Below are 12,164 nucleotides of genomic sequence, written 5' to 3' on the forward strand. Positions count from 1 at the left end.
ACAGACACCTATTGAACATCATATTGCTGTGCTGCCCTCATGTGGACGTGAAGAGTTAACTGAACCATGGTTTGTGTGGTTGTTATACTAGTTCAAAACTAATATACTATTTACTGTCATACAAGTCAGAAAGTATTCAGACTTTTTCCACATGTTGTTACGTTACAGCCTTATTCTAAAATGGATTAAATATATTTTTTCCTCATCAATCTATACACAATACCCTATAATGACAAAGTGAAAACAGGTTATAGAAATTTTAGCAAATAAAAAATAAATAAATAAATACCTTGTCCACATAAGTATTCAGATCCTTTGCGGTGAGACTCGAAATTGAGCTCAGGTGCATCCTGTTTCCATTGATCATCCTTGATTGGGAGGTGACCAAGAACCCGAGGGTCACCCTGGCAGTGCTCTGAAGTCCCTCTGTGGAGATGGGAGAATCTTCCAGAAGGACAACCATCTCTGCAGCACTCTACCAATCAGGCCTTTATGGCCAGGATGATGCCTCTCCTCAATAAAAGGCACATGACAGCCCGCTTGGAGTTTGCTAAAAGACACCTAAAGGACTCTCAGACCATGAGAAACAGATTCTCTGGTCTGATGAAACCAAGATTTAACTCCTTGGCCTGAATGCAAAGCGTCACGTCTGGAGTTAACCTGGCACCATCCCCACGGTAAAACATGGTGGTGGCAGCATCATGCTGTGGGGATATTTTTCAGCGGCAGGGACTGGGAGACTAGTCAGGATCAAGGGAAAGATGAACGGAGCAAGGTACAGAGAGATCCTTGAAGAAAACCTGCTCCAGAGCGCTCAGGACCTCAGACTGGAAGGTTCACCTTCCAGTCTGAGGACAACGACCATAAGTACACAGCAAGACAACGCAGGAGTGGCTTCGGGAGTCTCTGAATGTCCTTGAGTGGCCCAGCCAGAGCCCGGACTTGAGCCCGATCTAACATCTCTGGAGAGACTTGAAAATAGCTGTCCAGCGACGCTCCCCATCCAACCTGACAGAGCTTGAGAGGATCTGCAGAGCAGAATGGGAGAAACTCCCCAAATACAGGTGTGCCAAGCTTGTAACCCAAGAAGACTGGAGGCTGTAATCACTGCCAAAGGTGCTTCAACAAAGTACAGAGTGAAGGGTCTGAATACTGATGTAAATGTGATATTACATTTTTGTATTTCTTAAACGGTTTTTGCTTGTCACTATGGGGTATTGTGTGTAGATTTATGAGGGGAAAAAACTATTTAATCGTTTTTAGAATAAGGCTGTAACGTAACAAAATGTAGAACAAGTCAACAGTTCTGAATACTTTCTGAATGCACTGTATATAGCAAAAATGTTGATCATAACATAATTTTTTTATTTTTTATTATCTCGCAACATAAAACAATATTGTGGGTTGTACCACATACATTATGTATTCACATAGTACACCATACAGCTACAAAGAGAGACTGAACAAAAACAAAGAAACCAATCTTTTTTTTTTTTTTTTTACATACTGCATACTTGACATGAAAAAATAGAACCATGAACAATCTTTAAACTCAAAAAGGAATGTAGCTGCCAGATGTGATGTTTTGTTTATTTGGGACAGGATATAAGCCTGAGCCCAGATTGAGTCCAGCTTGGAAGAGTGGGCAGATGGGGTGATCAATGAAGATCAGTACTGAGAGCAGATTATACATCCTGATAATATTTGTGTGTGTGTGAGGGGGGGGAGTGTGAGAGAGAGAGAGAGAGAGAGAGAGAGAGAGAGGAGAGAAAGACAAAGTATGAGATAAAAATGGAAAATATGTGAAGTGTGTATAGGTAAGGAGTTAGCGAGTGTATAAGTATGTAAGTAAATACGTCTATGAGGGAGAAACATGCAGGTTGGGGTTTATTGTCATAAGTCTTGCCCTGGATGCAGAATTGAGCTGTTTCCGCTAGATGGGCCAGCTGCAAAGTCAAAATTTGCTATATCGTAGTAATGTTTGAAAACAAACATTTGCTTTTTGGTCTTCAATTTAGGTAAGGGTTATTTATGCATTAGGGTTAGCAGTGTGGTTAAGGTTAGGGATAAGGTCAGGTTTAAAATCAGATTTTATGACTTTGTGGCTGTGCAAGCTAATGAACACCCTGCAGAGCTGCCTCCAGTACATGAGTAATCTCAATAAATGCCAACCTGTGAGAAACGTAGGGGAGTATGCTCGTTGTTCCAATATCTTAACATTCTCCCATCACCATAAAAATTTACAACATACCCAAAAGAGTCATGTATAACAGCTTCCAGCACATACACTGCACCAAGTTTCTAATGAAGATAACAGTCTGTTCACTTCAATATATTATGATTCTTCAATCCCCATACCAGTTAAAGCGAGAATAGAGTCCCTTTTCAAGTAGCTTATGTGGACATAGGATTAACAAACGTTGTGTATGAACTGTGTGAGTAGTTCAATTCAACAGGTTTCTTCTTTTTTTATTACCTTGAACATGAATGGGAAATTCCCATTAAATCAGCACCGGAGTAGTTCCATTATTGAAACTGCAATATTCAAAGAAATAGTTTATCTTATCATTCTAAGAGCTCAGAAAAATATCAGTGATATAAATCATGTCTCCCCCCCCCCCCACAGTGAAGTTCGGGAGTAGCACCATAGCATTAGCCTCCCAAAAAATTGTGTACAAATGAAATATTAATATGCAGTATATATGATCAGCACCCATTATTACATAGATCATAAATATGACTGAATCATCATAACTATGTGTCGATCATGCATTGACGTTATTAAAGGGGGAGTTTGTTCTTACGGTGGGAATAGAATAGCCATATTCCCCAGGTCCCTAAATTAGTCAAAGTCCTGTTGGTCATGTCTGTGACAATCTACAACAACCAACAAAAGATATTACAAACTAAACTACCAGTTATTATCTGGTGTCTTCCATTAATACACTGTACCTTCAGTCTGGTACTACAAGTGTTAAGTTGTCATGGTTCTCCATTACTGTTACATCTTTTACTACTGTTAAAATCACTATCATTGATAATACCACATTAAAAACAAGTTACCTCAGTCTAACACAATGGACAAGACAGATTGCTGGGGCTACACCTCACCTCTGTCACTAGAGTTCTCTCATACAAGCACTTCTGACAACTTTGATTCGGCAACTGTTTGATTCTTGTGTTAAAAAACAAGGAATACTTTGTTTCTCATTGGTTCTCAGTGTGGAATGGCTAGATATCATACTCTGGCTTATAAATGGCCTGATTACTGATTACGTCAATCTTTTCTCATGAAGGAAGGGTGGCTGGTTGGTTGCTGTCAGAGGTATCGTGTAGTACAGTACTTATGAAATCAGGACAGCAGTATTGAGTATACATCTACAGACATAACAACACATTGGAAATCACTGAGTTGTTTTCTGTTACTAAAGGCTGTCTGGCAAACTGACTGGACTAAAAAGCCTGGAATCATTTATGATTTAGTCATTATCCCTCAACAGTTAAATAATCTTACCTAAATATTTTAAATATGTACATTTTTTTTTATCTCTTGAAAAAAAGAGAAAAAAAAAGTTTAAAAAAGTAAGCTTCAAGTTGTCAATAATCTGTTCTCTTTTTCTCTCAATGAAATCAAGATTAAAAGTGCTTTTATAAAATATTTTCTTCTGTATGTACAATTTCTATTAGCTATAACAAAACAAAAAAACAATAACAACAATCATCATCATCATTATCATGTAATAAATAATAAAAAAAGTGGATTAAAATGAGTTTGTAGAGCACATGGGGAATCTGGACTAATATTCATCATGTTCCTCTGACCTGGTGCCTGTGTGTGTGTTTGTAGCTTTTTGCAACCATGACCAGTCTCTCGGCAACGTTGAGGTACAGAGAGCTCTATCTCGAAAACTTCATAAGCACCAAGATTTCTCATCTCAAAAGTGAGCCCCAAGCAGGCTCAGGCTCACGCAAGCAATGCAGAGGCAGCCATGATTGGTGAATAAGGATTTACTGGCTCTGTCGTGACAGTGTGTGCATAGAGACAAACCTTGCTCTGCTTCAAAACGAATAACAGCACCAGGCAAAAGCAGGACTCACTGACTGAGCCCTTTGTGTGTCAACATGTGTAGGGAAAGCACCAGTGTGTTTAGGAGTGCATTTCTGTCCACACACTATTCCCATCAATGTCTCCAGTTTCAGGATAAAGGGCTTGCGTGGCCCGTGCTGCCTGTGGTCATTGGAAGGACCAGACTTTGGCGGCCATGCTTCGGTCGTTTAAAGCAGTAAGGCTGTATGACAGGAGCTGTGCTGGCTGGATGACAGGAGCTTTGTGTGTGTGTGTGTGTGTGTGTGTGTGTGTAAGTGAGAGTTGGTGTCTGTGTGTATCAGTGCACCATTTTACAGGGGTCACTGCTGCCCTCTTGTGCTTCAAATAGAAAGCGCTCACTAATCCCCACAGGAGTCATAGAACTGGAGGGATAGATCTCTCAACCAACACCTGAAGGAAGATGAGGACTTCTACTGCCGGTTGTTCTCACTCTACATCTATGCTATAAGAGCACCCTTATATTCAGCATCTAGTGCCTGTTGTTCTCACTCTACATCTATGCTATAAGAGCACCCTTATATTCAGCATCTAGTGCCTGTTGTTCTCACTCTACATCTATGCTATAAGAGCACCCTTATATTCAGCATCTAGTGCCTGTTGTTCTCACTCTACATCTATGCTATAAGAGCACCCTTATATTCAGCATCTAGTGCCTGTTGTTCTCACTCTACATCTATGCTATAAGAGCACCCTTATATTCAGCATCTAGAGCCTGTTGTTCTCACTCTACATCTATGCTATAAGAGCAGCATTATTATCAGCATCTAGTGCCAGTTGTTCTCACTCTACATATATGCTATAAGAGCAGCCTTATTATCAGCATCTAGTGCCTTTTGTTCTCACTCTACATCTATGCTATAAGAGCAGCCTTATTATCAGCATCTAGTGCCATGAAGAAGAGATGAATGGAGAGACTGATATGATCTCTGTAAAAGGGATAAAGATCAATGAAGCACCACAGCAGTAGAGTGAGGCGGATCGGTGGGGGGAGAGTAAAAATGGAGAGAGAAGAACCCTTCTCTTCACAGCAAGGCAGACGGGACAGGAGTTGGTTTAAAAAAGGCTATGTGGGATGGTTCAGAGAAGTTTCTGTGGGTTTCTCTTCCCTCTTTTGGTCAAGACTAAATGTAAAACGTTTATGTCATGCTTGTTGGAAAGACAGTCTTGAAGAGCCTTGCAGTGCTGAGAACGGCCTTTCTCCAAGTACAGTTACAAACATTTCAAAAGCCAAAGGGGAAAAAAAGAAAAGGGCAGATTTACAGAAATATGGGAAAAAAGCAAGACAGACCCCTCGGTAAAAAAAACACAACATAAACAAAATAATAATTAATAACAACATGAAAAAACAACCACATCAATAAACAAACAAATCAAATCAGCATCTTCATAATAATAATAATAATAATACCTGTAATAACAACATTGACAGTAACAATAACAATCGTAATAATATTGATAATAATAGTAATAATTAGGAGGATCATTAAAATTCTATGAAGAAGGAGAAGCAATGGAGTCCCTCCCGCAGAGGAGAGAGAAAGAGCACCACAGGCAGTGTGTCTGTCTGGTCCAGGGTCGGGCCCATACTGCTGCCTGACATGAGGTAAAAAAACAAACAAAACAAAACGAGGAAACCAGTAGTCCCCCTCCTTCCAGCCCAGAGCACCAGAGTGAGAAAACAGAGCAGGAGGAGGATGGAGATACACAGGACTAAAGGAGGGGTTGTCTGCTCAGCCCGCTCTCCCTCCACCAGCCTGTGTGTCCGTCTGTCTGTTCATCATCACACAAAGTGGCTGTAGGGCCCAGTGAGGGTGGTAAAGGCATAGGGGGACACAGTGACCGTGGAGGTGGTGTGGTGGGTGGAGGCCAACCGCGTCGCCATCCCCATCACTGGCCCCTCCGTGGTCTGGCCAGGACCTGGGCTGGCCCCTCCTGCCGTGGCCCCCAACTTGCGTTTCTTCCCAGGTTTGATGTCCTCGTAGGGCAGCCCCAGTAGTGCTGCCTCCTGCTGCCTCTCTCTAGCCCGCTCCGCCAGCATCTTCATCTTGGCCTCCCAGAGCCACTGGCCATGGCACGGCTGGTTCATGTTCTTGTGCTGGTAGAACACCAGGGAGATGCGGGTGGGGTGAGAGCGGTCGGGCCTCTTGAGTGGCGTGGTGGCGTGCAGCTCACGCCGGGCACACTCGATCAGGATGGAACCGTGGGCGGGTGCCACCGCCACCCCTCCGATGCTGGGGTCCAGGAAGTTATGCTCGCTGTCCGACCACTGCTCTTCCTCGTCCAGGTCGCGACCTCTCTGGCTCTCGACGTCGCTCGGGGTCTCAGCCCGGTTAGGGTCCCAGCAGGCCTCTGGGGTTGGAGACTGTGTACCTGCCATGGATCCTCCAAAAGACTTCCAGGCCTTCTCCTGGAGACCTAGAGGGGTCGAGCCCCGACTCTCGCCCGCTTTGGAGCATATCTTGTCGGGGAAGCCTCTGGCAGGGCTAGGGCAGTACCCAGCAGGAACCATGTCCATGGGCCAAGCCTTAGGCTGAGGGCTGGGAGCAGGGCTGTCCCAGTGGCGGGGGGTGCCGGGGTGTGGGGAAGGAGAGGGTGACGGGGAGGGAACAGGGGAGGCCTTGGGGGTGTTGGGGCCAGGGTAAGAGTTCCATTGCTGGGGGTATGGGGAGGGCTGTTGTGGGGGATACTGATGCTGCTGTTGGGAGTATGGAGATTGGGAAGTCTGGTGAGGTCCCTGCTGGTGGACCTGCTGCTTGTCTGACGTGAAGGGAGCCTCCGGGGGGCATGGTGGTTGGGGGTTGCCTTCCCAGCTGCCTGGTACCATACTCCCGTTGGGCTTGTGCCCGGACCAGGGCCCTGCAGGCTGTGGGGTGGGGATGGGAGTGTCGGGACAGCTCTGGGTATTGCCCCCCTCACACACTGGCACATCCATGGGCTCCTGCTTGATGACAGGGGTCCCTCTGTGGGAGGGCTCTGAGGAGACTGAGGAGGGACGTGATTGGTTGTAGTCAGGCTGGTGGGGGTGTGGGTAATCGTTGCATTGGTGTTGGTTGGCTGGGTCTCCATGCTGCTGCTCAGGGAGGCCTGGGCCTGAGTAGGAGTGTGCCAGCTTGGCCTGGAGGCTCTGAATGTCTGGCTTCTTGTCCACAGGGCCGGGGGAAGCATTGTGCCCTGCGTGATGCCAGGAGCTGTTACGGCCCTCGTAAGTGAGCTCACGGGGGAAAAGTGTGTTAGGGTTGGGGGGATAGTTGTAATAGCCGTAAGGCAGTGCTGAGGGTAGATTGGGGTGGTAGCCATTGACAGGACCTGGTGGAGGTGGAGGTGGAAGTGCAGGGGGCTGGCCATTGGAAGGGGGGCCTCCCCGTGTGTAGTAGCCAGGGTGGGAGGGGTAGACGTGGTAGGGGTATTGGCACTGGTCCACTGCCTCCTTCTTTATGGTGGGCTTCACCTCCTGCTTAGGGATCACTGTGGGGGAGAGTAGGCAGAGGAGAGAGGGGTGGTAAGACATGAGATAATCACTTGCCTCTGCACAAATCTGTGGTTTTTATGGTTCACTTGGTTGGAGTTTTACTTAGAACACCAGTAGTGGGTTTGATTCCTGAATGGGCTGCATACTGTATGCTGACTAGCTATAAGTCTTAACCCCGAGGTCAGTTTGGATTAAATATACTCTCCTCCTATGACCATATTATTATCGTCATATTGTAAAGTTGGCTGGAGTTTTGTTTAAAACACCTGAGTTCTGGGTTTATTATTAGCATAAAGCTCACAACACTCATGAAGCCACTCTCCCATGTTTCTAGTAGAGTTCAGGGGTTATCTCGCCTTTATTGCCATGCTGTCTGACAGGGGAGCCAGCGTGCCGGACCTCCGTCTTGATCACCGTCTTATCCGGCGTCTCCGTGGGCGTTGGCAGCTGCTGCTTGGCCTTCTTCTTCTCCGAGGCGCGGTTCTTAGCGTCCAGGCGGCGCTGGCGGCAGGACTTGGCAGGCTCAGGCAGCTTGCGGACCTCACGGCGGAAGTTGCTAAGCACCTGAATGGCGCCAGTGCGCATCTTTTGCCGCTGACCCTCCTCGCTGCCAAACTCGTCTGTGAGGGCGGCCTTGTAGAGGGGAAGTACATGGAGCTGCTCGTCCTCTGGGATCTCCCCCACTGTACGGTTGTCCTCTTTAGTCAGAGTGCACACCTTGGGGAAGGGGGAAGTTAGTGTGGGACACTCACTGTCCTGTACCAATCCAAACAGTCTCTATACCACCATACGCCCCTGCCACACATTCAAACACACACAGCAGAGAATCCATTCGATGTCCACACAAAGAGAGGGAAAGAGTGAGAAAGAAGACAGACTGAAAGCTATTAAGAGAGTGACAGAGAGTGACAGAAAGAGAGAGAGGTAGGGCTGTGTGTCGTACCACAGTGCAGCCGTTGTAGAGGTTGTGCTGGTCCTTGTGAGCATGGGCACAGAAATCCATGCAGGCGGTGACACCAGAGAAGGGCCGGCCCTCCTTCAGACCCAACCTGCAGTCTGGAGCCGTCACCTCATTCTGACACTGAGGGACAGGAGAGGGTACACAGCAAGGTAAGGATGGGAATACTCTACAGACTATGTCTAACACTCACATCATCCTTGAGTTTCTAGTGTGTACTTTTGGGGGTAAGTATACCAAGTAATTCTCCAGTAGAGTGTAAAACTACTGAGGGACACGGGGAAGAGGATGGTCAGCATGTCAAAGGACACCATGTCACACAGACTATACATTCTGACACTGACGGACACGGGGAAGAGGATGGACAGCATGTCAAAGGACACCATGTCACACAGACTATACATTCTGACACTGAGGGACACGGGGAAGAGGATGGTCAGCATGTCAAAGGACACCATGTCACACAGACTATACATTCTGACACTGAGGGACACGGGGAAGAGGATGGTCAGCATGTCAAAGGACACCATGTTACACAGACTATACATTCTGACACTGAGGGACACAGGGGGAGGAGGATGCCATATCCAAGAGCAACCAGTTACTACACACAACATATCAAAAACTCATAGCATCCTGCAGCTTGTGTCGTTTACTATTGGAGGGATAGTCTACTATTTAGAGGGCTCTGGCGCTATAACTTAACAGCTGCAGCTAGGTGAATGTGGGTGTGAAGGCAGGTGTTACCTGGTTATTATATGCCTGTGGGGCCAGCTGCTTGTACAGGGGAGCCAACTCAGTGGCCAGATCCTGGAAGTTATCCCTGAGTTGATCCTCCTGACACACACACACACACACACACACACAACAGGTCAGCATAACCACATCAGTAACAGTTTTATCTTGGTGTGGTGCTGTCTATAATATAGCAGTGCTGTGAAGGTGGTATCAGAGTTGTGTGTTCCACAAGCCCGTTCTCCACAATTGAGGTGCCACCAACCTCCTGTGAGATAGTCCACAGATCTCGTGGTCCCTTACCTCTTGGGGGTGGTCTCCTGCCAGTCTGAACTTGCGGGGTGTTTTGCTGCGGGCGTACTTGCAGCCGTTAAAGTACATGCTCCAGGAGCAGCCGAAGGAGAAGGAAGCTCCACAACTGTCAGGGTCCTTTCCTTGGCACGCACACGTACGACTGCAGGCAGGCAGGCCAGGGGCGACAGAGCACGAACACAGTCAGCACCACTCAACGAACACAGTCAGACACTGACACAGTCATCTTTATCATTCTGGAACAGATGCCTCAGTGCATTGAATATCAGTTAAAAAAAAGGATAATGAAGTGATCTGCAGTCCAGAAGTAGAACTAGAATAACATATCAACTTATTATATTATTTCAATCTACAACAGCGATTATCATGCGCAGATGTTTCGGCTGAAAGCCTCCCTCAGTGTGCCATCTAAATGGCAACGCACTGCACTGTATAGCCTCCTCAAGTTTAATGCTAATTTAACAGAAGAACATGAGCATATTCAGATAAGTGCTGTCACTTATTCAGATGAGCCATGGGTCTGTGCTGTTACTTATTCAGATGAGCCATGGGTCTGTGCTGTTACTTATTCAGATGAGCCATGGGTCTGTGCTGTCACTTATTCAGATGAGCCATGGGTCTGTGCTGTCACTTATTCAGATGAGCCATGGGTCTGTGCTGTTACTTATTCAGATGAGCCATGGGTCTGTGCTGTTACTTATTCAGATGAGCCATGGGTCTGTGCTGTTACTTATTCAGATGAGCCATGGGTCTGTGCTGTTACTTACTCGTCGTTGAGTCCACAACGGCGGCTGGTGGGGTTGCCGAACTTGGTGATGGTGGCGGAGAGCTCTCGGTAGAGCTTGTCGCCTAGCGCCCGTGGCACGCCCTCCCACGCCATGATAAGGATGATGATGACAGCGTTGGGACAGTGGTGACCTGGCCGGGGACGCACCAGACACAGCAACTTCTCTGTCTCACTGCCCCGACGAATCACCTGAGATGAGAAGAGGGGGAAAGAGAGAAAGGGTGAGAAAGAGAGAAAAAGAAAGAGAGAGAGAAAGAGAGAAAGGGTAAGATCGACATCGGTCTTGTCTTCCCCCAGCTCCCTCCCACCTTGTCACTAACAACCTGTCTTCTCCTCTACTCTCTCTATAGTGTCTGTTTTGAATCCATAAAGCCATTAGCAGGGTGTCAGAGGGAGTGACCAAGGTGGATAAACCCAACTGGGAGGGATAGGGACCAGGGAGACCCCCTGCTGGACCCCCTACTGCTTTACTGTCTGGGGGTGAGGCTGTGGTGTCTGAGGGGGTGAGGTTGCGGTGTCTGAGGGGGTGATACTGTGGTGTCTGAGGGGGTGATACTGTGGTGTCTGTGGGGGTGAGGCTGTGGTGTCTGTGGGGGTGAGGCTGTGGTGTCTGTGGGGGTAAGGCTGTGGTGTCTGTGGGGGTGAGGCTGTGGTACCTGTGGGGGTGAGGCTGTGGTGTCTGTGGGGGTGAGGCTGTGGTGCCTGTTGGGGTGAGGATGCAGTGCCTGTGGGGGTGAGGCTGTGGTGCCTGTGGGGGTGAGGCTATGGTGCCTGTGGGGGTGAGACTGTGGTGTCTGTGGGGGTGAGGCTGTGGTGCCTGTTGGGGTGAGGCTGTGGTGCCTGTGGGGGTGAGGCTGTGGTGCCTGTGGGGGTGAGGCTGTGGTGCCTGTGGGGGTGAGGCTGTGGTGCCATCTACTCTACTCTTATTCATTTTTGCATGTTTTTTTTTACCTCATGGCTCTTAGTATATAGAAGAGAAAATATATTCTTGTCTGGTGTCTGTTGGTATTAAAATGCACAGACAATAAAGATGCAACAAGTCTAATGAAACATTGTGTGATGATATGAACGTTTTTGGTTGCCTACACTAGTGTTTTGTGTTAGCCCAACGAGGGCCAGTCTGTTTGTGCTACCATGCCAACCAGTTACACTCATTTTCATGTTTGGCTTGACAATGACAACAGTGGAGTTGGCAAGAGCCCAAACAGATCTGGGACCAGGCTAGTGTTGTTTAGGGTGGTTAGGCTTGATTTGTTCTGTGAAAGGTATAGGTTCAGTTTGTAATGTATGGCTACTTGTACTCACCCACTTGGCAATGGGACATCCCTGAGAGCTCTTGCCTTCCCGGCCGGTATAGACCACCTTCTCAATACGGATAGCATCTCCCTTCTCTCCATACCTACACAGAGAGACAGACAGTACAGTGTGAGTGTGTGTGTCTTACTGAACACAACAGTTTAACTGTATTGTATAGTGTTCATTATAAACTGGGTTGTTTGAGCCCTGAATGCCGATTGGCTGACAGCCGTGGTATATCAGACCGTATACCACGGGTATGACAAAACATTTATTTGTACTGCTTTAATTACATTGGTAACCAGTTTATAATAACATAAAGGCACCTCGAGGGTTTGTGGTATATGGCCAATATACCACAGCTAAATCAAATCAAACTTTATATTTGTCACATGCACCGAATACAACAAGTGTAGTCTTTACCGTGAAATGCTTACTTATAAGCCCTTAACCAACAGTGCAGTTCAAGAAGAGTTAAGAAAATATTTACCAATTTACC

The 12,164-nt window shown here is 46.9% G+C and overlaps 1 protein-coding gene across 3 annotated transcripts in view; it reads right to left on the reverse strand.

Annotated features, from left to right (window-relative positions):
- Positions 1 to 1,366: 1,366 nt before the first annotated feature.
- LOC109894927 (methylcytosine dioxygenase tet3-like) overlaps positions 1,367 to 12,164 on the reverse strand; it is a 78,811-nt gene continuing 68,013 nt past the window's right edge. For all 3 annotated transcript variants that reach the window (XM_031829783.1, XM_031829784.1, XM_031829785.1), the window contains 7 exons: positions 11,675 to 11,768; positions 10,350 to 10,558; positions 9,574 to 9,724; positions 9,283 to 9,372; positions 8,521 to 8,658; positions 7,934 to 8,294; positions 1,367 to 7,573 (listed from right to left, as the gene is read on the reverse strand). In XM_031829783.1, coding sequence (XP_031685643.1) covers positions 5,889 to 7,573; positions 7,934 to 8,294; positions 8,521 to 8,658; positions 9,283 to 9,372; positions 9,574 to 9,724; positions 10,350 to 10,558; positions 11,675 to 11,768 — 2,728 coding nt within the window. In that variant the 3' untranslated portion in view covers positions 1,367 to 5,888. The remainder of the gene's footprint in view (positions 7,574 to 7,933; positions 8,295 to 8,520; positions 8,659 to 9,282; positions 9,373 to 9,573; positions 9,725 to 10,349; positions 10,559 to 11,674; positions 11,769 to 12,164) is intronic.

This window comes from Oncorhynchus kisutch, linkage group LG8 (assembly GCF_002021735.2).
Source record: "Oncorhynchus kisutch isolate 150728-3 linkage group LG8, Okis_V2, whole genome shotgun sequence".
Lineage (NCBI taxonomy): Eukaryota > Metazoa > Chordata > Actinopteri > Salmoniformes > Salmonidae > Oncorhynchus > Oncorhynchus kisutch.